General features: G+C 40.0%; 1 protein-coding gene across 2 annotated transcripts in view; it reads left to right on the top strand.

The window, feature by feature from the left end:
• fa2h (fatty acid 2-hydroxylase) overlaps positions 1 to 11,489 on the top strand; it is a 37,702-nt gene that overhangs the window by 16,097 nt on the left and 10,116 nt on the right. For both annotated transcript variants that reach the window (XM_020604252.1, XM_020604251.1), the window contains exon 3: positions 10,505 to 10,636. In XM_020604252.1, coding sequence (XP_020459908.1) covers positions 10,505 to 10,636 — 132 coding nt within the window. The remainder of the gene's footprint in view (positions 1 to 10,504; positions 10,637 to 11,489) is intronic.

Here is an 11,489-nt window from a genome sequence, read left to right as displayed (position 1 = left end):
GACATTTTTGGCACACTGTGCTTCACCCTGCCTGACCTGAAATAAGAAACAAGTGGGCCCACGCCCTTATTGCACAAGTTTGGAATAACTGACTCAAAAAGGACAAAGTCAGAGTGGATAGGTATATTGGTGTGTAAGACCAAATCTTATGGGTCATTGCCATTCTTATAAAGCCTGATAGCAAGTATTAAACCAGCTCAGCCTCCCCAGGTTGGGTGACTGAGTGGCCCTTGTCATGTACTGTGTAGCTACTACAGACCAGAGGGGTTACGAAAGCTTTTCTAGCTCTACGTTCATGTAGAGATGCTGCCTTTGATGCCCTGTTTACAAAGATCCAAGAGGAGTCCTTAACTATTTACCTTCAGTCTGCATACAGCATTGATAATTATGCCAGAGGTGGAAAGGAATCAAGTTATGTAATAGTAGCAGTTAATCAGAAATGCAGGTTTTAGGCAATAGACATTCTGAGTCATAATTGGTGTTAGTATGTGAGATGGTTTTTATTATTACAAATATTGTTTGACCAGAATTAAGCATCTGGCTCACTTCAGCTAATGTGACATTATCATAATCCTTTAATCACAGACTCTCAATTTCACAAACCAGCCACAACCATGTTTGCATCTGCCCTGAGGCTATGCCAATTACAATGACGCACCACACATTTTGTCAGCTCCTGTATAACCAAACAGCACAGAAGTAAATCTGGTTCTGGTTAGGAGATGGCACCATTGTCTGTGGCTTGCCATCAATCCCTCACGTGTGTGTTACTCTTATCCCTGTTTTTGGAGACTGTTACTTGGAATGCATCAGCTGTACTACTTTACGATTGCATAGCCCTTCTTAACATTCGATTGTCCATGCAAAAGTGTCCCAGCGTATTCGGCTGGGATCATGCAAAGTCTCTCCCACCGCCTCTGGCGAAGGTACCGGCATACCTTTGCTGTCCTTACTTCGCTTGCTCATGAAGAAAGTGGCCTAAAAGACACGGGAAGAGGGGAGGAGTGGTGTCAGCCTCAAGGCTTTGTCCCTATTCAGCTAACATTGTTTAAAAAAGTCCTTAAGCAAACAGAGTTATGAAGTCCCACTGACATAGTCCAGTACACACACATAACTTCCTCAACGTTATTTTATTTAACGTTATGTTATTTGACACAGAGGCGCCAATTTGTGAAGTTGGGTGAACATCAGTCGAGTAATCTGGAAATTGTATGTGGGGTGCCTCAAGGTTCAGTCTTGGGACCTAAATTATTCATATTATACATTAACGAGATGTGCAAGGTTTCGGCTTTAGTGAAAATGGTCTTATTTGCTGATGACACTACGATATGGGCATCCGGGGAAAACCTACAGCAACTCTCTGGACAGGTTTCACAGGAACTTGAGAAGATAAAGAAATGGTGTGATAGCAATATGCTGTCTATGAATATGGATAAAACTAAATTCATGGTATTTGGGAATCGTAGACTAGATAATGAACTTCAATTGAAAATTGGAGGAGCTAATATAGAACGAGTATATGAAATTAAATTTCTAGGTGTCATAGTGGATGATAGATTCACATACATAAGCTCACTTCAACCATTGTATATATTACAAAAAAGAGCGATAAGAATTGTGCATAAGATGGGGTATAGGGATCACACCACTGGAGCTTTCATACAGTCTAAATTGTTAAAATTTTTTGATTTAGTGGGTCACAAGACTGCTGTGTTTATGTATAAAGCCAGGAAAAATTTATTACCTGGTGGTATTTAAAAACTATTTGATGAAAGGGAAGGGGGATACAATTTAAGGAGTCAGTTAAATTATAAAATTCATGCTATACGCACTACCAAAAAAATATTCTATATTTCGATAAGTGAAGTAAAACTATGGAATAATTTAGGTATGGACATAAAAAGCAGTAAGAATATTGATGAGTTTAAACACAGATATAAAGGTATGTGTCAATCAAGATATGGGCAAGAACAGGCTTAATGATTAATCAGATGGGAGTGTGGATGTAAAATATGTATCCATGTAGTAATACTGCTTGCAAACCAATGATGATAAGATGATGTTAGGGGGTAGGACTAGATAAGTCTAACTTCTTCCTACTCCGTTCAAGCATGTACAAAAAAAAAAAAAATAAACGTACTGGAGGACAGTACATGAGATCTTACCTGCCAGTTTCCTCATGTAATCCTGCAGAATTTTATTAAACACATAAGAACAGTGGCACTCTGCAAGATGCAGAACATACAGTAGGTCAATCATAGAAAACCACTTGACCTCAGGTGGAACATTCAGCAACAGTGTGTGTAAATTTGAAACTTCAGTTTAAAATGCACTACACCTTCAATTAAAGACATTTAACACACTGCTTAGATAATGTAGAGAATGTACCACTTGACACTTACTTTTGTCCACTTTCATTACATGCAAGGTTGAAGTATTAGTGTTCCCCTTCCCTCCTCGTCCTCTCCCAGCGGAAGCTGAGTGTAGTTTCAGTGTTGTGATGGTACCAGGGCACATCACCACTCCACCCTATCTCCTTTCTTTTTTGTCTCATTCTTTTATTTTTCATTTTGCTGGGACAGGGCCCTTTTGTGCTTTACTTCTTAAGCTTGTTCTCCTCAGTAAAATAAAGTGATTCAGTGATCCAGGCCTCCCTTAACAAGGCATTTGTGATTCATATATTCAAAAATGTGGTAACATGGCAAGAAGACCATTCTCCTGTCCTGAGTTGAAAATGGTATAAATTTACTAATTCTGAGTTACCTATAAATATCATACAGAGGAATTATGTAAATGAGAGTTGCCTTTCAAAAGATAGCAGAATTTTGTGGACAAATGCTGTGTAGACTTGTTGAGTGCATTTAATCACATTATATAAGCGGGAACAGTACAATGGCAGGTATTAAAAGTGTCCCTCTTCAGTATAATGCAGTTGATAGTTGATAGTCTTGCCATGACGATTGGATGGCATGGGGTGAGAGTGATGTCAGCAGCACAGGTGTAGCACCATTGTCTCAGCTCAGAGCTAAAGAGTGTACATAGGTACTCCTGGATCAACTGAAACACAGATGAAGGCCAGTAACTAGTTACTGAACTCCCTCCTTCGCCTTGTGTGTTTACTTTACAGCTAGTATATTACCTTCTATTCATTTATTCTTTAGCTTTCTGGGTTTATATTTAGACAAAATGTAGGAAATGTGTTGTAAAAATGAACAAAAAACTAAAAATGAGCCAATAGCAGCATGAAAGAGCGACTGGGGAAAAAAAAGACAGTGAGAAAAGGGATATAGGCTTTATGTCGCCTCACCAGTCCTCACCAAAGTTTGACACTATGGATACATTTTGGTGGCAACCTTTACATGAGCGATGAGTGGATTTCAGGAGCAAGATGAATAAAAATACCAACACATTTTAAACTCAGCAACAGTTATTAATTTAACCAAACTTAATACAAATCATTACAAATTTAACATGAATTTCAGTGACTTATATTACGTTATGTATACAGTGGGGCAAATAAGTATTTGATACACTGCCGATTTTTCAAGTTTTCCCACTTACAGAGAATGGACAGTTCTATAATTTTCATCATAGGTACACCTCAACTGTGAGAGACAGAATGTAAAAAAATTCCAGAAAATCACATTGTTAGATTTTTAAATAATTTATTTCCATTTTCCCCCACGGGGGACCACTTGTGCCTTCACCTTCCACATCTTTTCTTCTTTCAGCCCTTGGTATTTCTCAAGCTTCTCGTGTTCCTTCTTCCTGATGTTGCTATCTCTTGGGATTGCTACATTTATCACTACAGCCTTCTTCTTCTGTTTGTCCACCACTACTACATCCGGTTGGTTGGCCATTACCAGTTTGTCAGTTTGTACCTTGAAGTTCCACAGGATCTTTCCAGCCTGTACTCAGCACAGATGTTTCTGTACACTATGCCAGCCACTTGGTTATGGCGTTCCATGTATGCCCTGCCTGCTAGCATCTTGCACCCTGCTGTTATGTGCTGGATTGTCTCAGGGGCATCTTTGCACAGCCTGCACCTGGGGTCTTGCCTGGTATGGTAGACCCCTGTCTCTATTGATCTTGTACTTAGAGCTTGTTCTTGTGCTGCCAGGATTAGTGCCTCTGTGCTGTCTTTCAGTCCAGCTTTGTCCAGCCACTGGTAGGATTTTTCGATATCAGCAACTTCTACTATTTGACGGTGGTACATACCGTGCAGAGGTTTGTCCTTCCATGAGGGTTCCTGCTCTTCCTTCCCTAGTTCCTTTGGTTTCTGCTGCTTGTGTTTCAGTTAATCCAGGAGGCATTCACTAAGCATGCCATCACTCGGGGCCATCTTCCTGATGTATTCATGGATCTTTGTTGTTTCAAAAAGCAGCCACTGGGCATTGTTGTTGTGCGATGCCTCCTTCTCCCATATGCTCTTCCAGAACTGTTCAGTCTCCAGCCTTGGTGGGTCTGCTCTAATGTTATTACCCTGCCACTGAGAGTACACCTTGGATGACTCAGTGGAGAACATTCAGTATATTCTCCTTGCTTCTTCTCTGGTGTAACTCTTCAGCCGTGTGGCCAGGGCTGTGAGCCTTTGCTTGGCAGTCTCTAAGGCCTCAGGTATGGACAGTGAGTTGTATTTCTTAGGTACCCCTTTCTTCATCACGCCTTTCTGCAATTCTGATAGCTGGCTAACTTCTCTTCGTGCTGCCTTGATCTTGGTCTCCAACCTCCTTCTCCATGGAGGATACCGCTCCTTATAACCATGCATCTCAAGGATCACAGCTGCTGTGGTGTATATGAGCTTGTTGGTCTCAGTGATGATTGTAGTAGGGATTGTTCACATCATCTAGTAGACTTTCAGAAGGCACTTCATTTACTCTTGGTAACCGGAGGTTCCAGGTGTCCATCTTGCTTGTGATCTTCAGTCTCAGGTCAGCAGCCCTTGAATCAAGCCCATCCGGGCCTGTTATTGGTGCTTGGTACCCAGCCCCAATCTCCAATTGTGGGAGTGATGATGATACGTATCTCCCCCCTGACCTGTCGTCCTGGCTCCCCCTTGCTGGAACATTCATGTTGTACCTCGTGATAGCAGGTGCTTCTTGTGGCTGTTATAGGACTGAGCTACTAGTTGCATCGATGTTAGTGTAGATTTTGGGTTTCGAAATGTCCCCCATGGATAAATAGAACCACAAAATGACCACATCCGATCAACCCCTTGTGTCCACAGTGCAGTCGAGTCAGGGCTAGATCAGACTGTGGTCAGAAAAACTGCCATGGTTTTAGTGACCCACTTTGGTAGTTTAACAGCATTATGAGAAACAAATTGTTTTGTTTGTTTGTTTCAGGTGAATGCCACATAGTTCCCCACCAGTAAAACCACAATGCCTGATGACATTTGTTTAGGCAGCTTATTAATCATCTCTGCAGCTGGCACTTTGACAACTTTCTGCCTCAAATGTACAACACTGTGAAGTAAAATGAAATGTTACCTTTGTGCCACTTTAAATAATGATTAAATACAGATATTAAATAATGTAGTGCTGCTGCTTAATTTAATTCATTGTAGGGAAGGATATATTTCTCTATTTCTCTGTCATGTGTATTTGATATGTATCTGGGGACACATAACCTCTACTGATACTAAAATATATTGTTTTTATCATTTTAGAGCAAAATATTGGATCTTTATATTCATATTCTGAAGACAGCCGTTTATGTTGTTCAGAGATGAACAGTAAAGCTCTGGTGGACGAACAGGTTATGGAACACCCTGTAGGTGCCTAATTATAAAAGTGAAAACAACAATATTTGAGCAAGACGGTCAGAAGTCGCTAGTATGTCACAAGTTAATTATTGCTATTATTTCACCTTCTTACTTTAGAAGAATGTAATGCTGTGACGCTGCTCCTAATGTTTGGAACTATTCAACATTCCTGTGATCCACTGTATAAAAAAAACAACAACAAAAAAATCAGTCCTTATAGAGCCAGTGGAGATGTTGTCACATCAACTTTGCCTTGAGCCTTTGACCTGAACTGCTCTGGTGAAACCGGTGTCTTGCTCAAGGGCATTTTGACATGCTAACCGAAGAAGCCAGGAATTGCACTGCCATCCTTCAGGTTTAGGAAACAACCCGCTCTGCCTCCTGAGCCACAGCTGCTCACCACTTAACCTGTGACTGTATAAAAGAATGTGAGCCCTCAGTGCAATACCTTTTAAATATACTTTTGTATACTTATAATTGAAAAACTGTATTTAAACAGTGTATATGTATTTCTATATATATAGTCTATTGCCTTATAAGTACTTTATTTTTTATTTTCCTAATGCATATTTCTTCTTCTTGTTTTTTGTTTGCCTTTTTTTTTTTTTTTTTTTTTTTGTTCTCTCAGCCTTACCTTGTTTACTTGTTGCTTTACAGAAGAACACTGAGAGCCATTGTACTAGAGTCAAATTCCTTGTGTGTCTAACACACCTGGCCTATAAAGCTGATTCTGATTCTGAAAAACAAGGGTGGCCTTTTAGGGGACTTGCACTGAATAAATAAAGGTTAAAAATAAAAAATAAAACCTGATATGGATTCTAATAGAGATGCACTGATTGCAATTTTCTTGGCTGATTTTAGATTTTTTTTCTTTCTAAGAAAGTGACAGCATATACAGCCATTTTTGTAACTTTTTGTTAATGAAAAATTAAGTTGTAATAAAAACTGAATATTTCTTGTCTTTCTCACCTTTTTCAAACCTCCAACAAAAAATGAAGTGTGATATTTGTACACCTCCAGGTAACAGAAACAGAAGAATGTTACTACTGAGCACATAGTTCTTTTTGAAGTGTGTATAGTTTGTATTTGCTGTGTTTTACCACAGGTTGGATACTCTGTACATATACAAGGATTACAGATGTAGCTAGTAATTTTCTCACTGTGTACTATTTGTTGGAGAATTGGACATAATTTTCCCATCTTCAAAGTCTTTCCGTAGGCTCCTCTGTGGACTGTTTGCACACCCGGCGCTTCCTTTGTGCAAATGAACACGCGCCTGGTTCAGTCATGAGTGTGAGCCTTGCTCGAGGTGTATGCAAGATGCTGCGTGCACAACGTGGACTGTCCTGCCTCTAAAGCCGATCAGCATAGAATTGGAAGTCTTACAGTGATGAGCCAGTCACCGGTCAGTGCAATAGAGGGTGCATGTATGGGGTGTGTTTGTGTGTGTACTCTATTGAAAAGTTGAGTACACAAACTATTGCAGTGTGTGCATATTTGCTAAGAAAGAACTGTGAGCTGCATATTTGCTTTGCCTGTTTCACAAGTACACTGACCACATGTGAGTTTATTGAAATGTTGGCACATATTGAAACATTTGAAGCTTTGCTGGGTAGCCATCGTAGTTATGAGAATGGAGCTGAGCTGATGTGGCTAAAGTTGTTTTTTTGTTTTTTTTGTTTGTTTTTGTTTTTAAATCAAGGCACCAAGCAGAATTCAGTATCATCAGATTCAGCACCGCCATGTCTTCTTAAATAAAAATAAGCTGCTGCTCCCATTTCAGTGAAAACCCAGTGGGATATTCATATTGGCTATGGTCCATTTGCTCAACATGTTTCCCTAACCTTATTCTAACCATAACCACAGAGGGAGATGCTACTAGAAGCAGTTTTAACAGGGGAAATCCTGTCTAGATGGGGGAACTGTCATGGGCAGTGTGTAAAGCTGCCGATAATGTCGAGGGTGAACTCAATTATAAGACCAGATGAGTAAAAGCAGAATAGTCTCTCTTTAATAAGAGCGCTGGCCACAAACAAACAGTACACAATGCGGGAGTTTGATTCAACATATATCACTCTCAGGTCGATAAATCCAGTCCAGGGTCAGAGCCAGCAAACTCACACATTCCAGGTATCCACAAGAAGAACGGTCAGTAAGGGAAGTTCATAAGTCGATGCACAGAATACAATCAGAATCAGAGGGGTTAGGCAGTAATCTGTGGTCACAAGGCAATCCGGGGTCAGAGCTGGAATCACAGGCACTAGAAAATCTCTGGAAAGTCTGAACATGAGTTAGAATAATTTGGCAGCTTCCTGGTGGGAGGAAGCTGCCTATAAAGGGGTGTTGACAGGTGCAAATAATTACCACTGATTGGTGTAACCAGTCCGTAGCTGAAATGAGACCTTAACAATAAGTGGTGTCAGAATAGAAGCATGCTACCGGAAGCAGGAACAGATTTTGACACAAGACTGGCACTCTGTCGGTCAGGGTTTGGAACGCACTCATTCGCAACACTGGCTACACCACTGCAAATGCACCACACCTGTAGAATTCATTGATGGGGCAGAGCTCCAGTCGCCTTTGATAAGCTATCATACTGCTTGTTTTGTGTGTATGAATCTGTGAGAACAATTAAAAAGAAAGTGTGTGTGTGTGTGTGTGTGTGTGTGTGTGTGTGTGTGTGTGTGTGTGTGTGTGTTGGTACCTGTAAGCCAATAGCCTTTGCTGTGTTACCTTTGTTTGTGTTACTAAGTGTGATTGCTTTGGTATCAGTTCTGTGTCACCATATACAATTAGTTTTGATATGGGTGATAACCCATGCCAACGCTAAACAAATGACGTACTGATTGTACATTTTAACGTCTTCCTGATAATGATAGATATTGACTTAGACTCCTGTGCTTGATTAAAATTGTACCAGAAATATTATGCATTATTATATACAAATCATGTTAATTAAGAGCTGTGGATTCCATATAAAGATATACTTTAGACAAGGCCACACTTGCTTTACTGTATATTTTACCTTATTACATGATAATAAATTGGCATACTGTTATTATCATTTCTATACACATAATTGTATAATATAGTAAGCATGCAAGATCACTACAGAACTTCAATAAAAACTGAAAGAAGTACTGAGTCCAATCATTAAATCTGCTCTTCCAACAAGAATGAGACCAGTTATTAGTCCTTTTTGTTTTGGCTTTTATTTTTAGTGCAGGATAATAATGGGTGTGTAATGATGCATGTGTAAGTGTGAATTGCCAAGGTGATGCTAGTAACAAACCATGTGTGCATGTGTACATGTATACTACTATCACCAAGCCAGCTGATAAATGTTTGACTTGACTGACAGGGACTGACAGCCAGTGGCAGACTCACAGGATGAGCAACAGCAACCAACTTCAAATCAGAGAAGATAATAATGATTTTTGCAACATTAAAGTGGCTCTAACTTACTTTTGCCCTCTAACTTTCTATGGATAGATAGTGAGTGAGAATCAAAACAAACTCAGGCAATAACTCCCTCCCCCTCCCTCTGCTCCTCCTTGCCCCTTCTTCCCTGTATGTAAAATTTCTAGATATTTTTCTTTACTTGATTTATCTGAATATGTGCTAAATCTTAGTTAATGCACCTTTAATTTTTACATTGAGTGTTTAGTCACAATCAAAGGGAAAGCATTACTGTAGTGTGATGGCAACAAACACAAACCAGAATCTAGTTGGACTGTGCCACTCCACCTGGGTTAGATCTTTATATAGGAATACAAAATCTACTGTTTGACTTGGGAGTTGACTGCAGCCCATTGAAAAAGTAGGCTACATGTCAAACTCCCCCCTTCAGCATAACCTACATCTCTTGTGTGGTCATACAGCATGCATGTTGTATTTCAAACAGTCCTATCTCACCCCTTATACAGTGAGCTGCTAACACCTTGTGGCATGACAAGTGCAAACAGTCAACCTTAGTAGTAAATGGAAAAATGTGCTTTTAGTCATACTTTGTTGACCTGGTGAGTGCAATGGGAAGGTTTTCTGGGTGTAACTAGCAAAACCACTGTAGCTGACAAATTCAAGCCACTGCTGTCTGTGGCATTTGATGCTGCAGTCTTAAAACAACCATCTTCATTGCCTGCATGGAGGGACCACTAAAGTTTATCAGTGCAACTTGTGATAATAGGAATTTTTCCTGAGAAAACATCTTTGCCTCTGTTCATGTTTTCCAGTGTTTATCACAGTTTTTGTCTCATGCTTCATATTGTACAATTCAACAGCGGCACTATTCACTGTGTTTGGTCTGTGGCTTATGCTTTGTTTGGAAAACATTAAAACCTGTTCAGATGTTGAACTTTTAATCTGTGATCTAGAAGTTTTTTTCATGTTTATTTATTCGTTCTGCATGATCACGGGTAGCTTGTAAAAGCTGACTCACCTCCTGTGATAACATGTAATTACTGTATTAGCATTTTTTAAAATCAGAATCTATTAGACAATCTGTTAGTAAAAACTAAGAATGTTGACATTATCTTTGTACATTTTTTTTTGGCTCATAAAATTAGCTCTATCACAACTGTCAATCAGAATAATTTAGAAATATTGAGCAACTTCTTTCCAACTCCAGCCCATGTTGCCGTGTACAGTCCTTTGTCTTTTTGATGGCAGAACAAGAAGACCTCTTCACACATCTGATTGTCAGGTTACTGACTCATCCATTTATGCCTGATTTTTCTGCAGACTCTGAGAGAGAGGAGAAAGGCCAGTGAACAGACAGAAGGAGAGACAGCAGAACAGATGACAGACGTGAAAGTGAAAGAGGAGGATGAGAACGACCCGTACAGGCTTTGCAACTCTGTGGACCTGGACAAGGTATGTGTGTGTTTAGCATGAGCAGGTACAGTTACAAGAAAAAGTATTGGCACTGTTTGCAATTTCCTGATTTTCTGCCCAAAATTGGTCATGAAATGCGATCTGATCTTCACCAAATATCAACAATGTCAGTGTGCTATTCACAAGCAGCATCAGCTGATGTGAGCCATGCCTCGCAAAAAAGGGATCTCAGAAGACCTATGATCAAGAGTTGTTGATTTGCATGTAGCTGGAAAGGGTTGCAGAGACTTTAGACTTTAGATATTCATCAGTCCACTGTTAGACATATTGTTTATACTCTCTGTAGAAGTGGGTGCCCAGCCAAGATCACTCCAAAGGCACAACACAGAATGCTCAGCTAAAAACTTGAAGGGCTCACTGGATTTGGTTAACATCTCGGTTCATGAATCAACCATACGCAAAATACTGAGCAGACATGGTATCTATGGCAGGACACCACAGAGGAAGCCATTGATCTCCAAAAGCAATATTGCAACATACCTGAAGTTTGCCAAAGACTACCTGGACACTCCACAACACTACTGGGAAAATGTGCTGTGGACAGATGAAACGAAGGTGGAATCGTTTGAGAAGAACACCTAGCACTATGTACGGAGTACAAACAGAACCGCGTACCAGCATGAAAACATCATCCCAACAGTGAAGTACGGTGGAGGAAGCATCATGATTTGGGGCTGTTGTGCTGCCTCTGGACCTGGACTACTTGCCATTGTGGGGTCGAAAATGAATTGGGTGTATTCAATAAAAGCATAAAGACACACAGACTGTGTACACACACACACACACATATATATATATATATGTGTGTGTGTGTGTATATATATAGATATAT

The sequence above is a fragment of the Monopterus albus genome, unplaced genomic scaffold (assembly GCF_001952655.1).
Source record: "Monopterus albus unplaced genomic scaffold, M_albus_1.0 scaffold65.1, whole genome shotgun sequence".
Taxonomy (NCBI): Eukaryota; Metazoa; Chordata; class Actinopteri; order Synbranchiformes; family Synbranchidae; genus Monopterus; species Monopterus albus.
The sequence above is the reverse complement of the archived record's forward strand: the minus strand, read 5'-3'. Positions and strand labels throughout refer to the sequence as shown.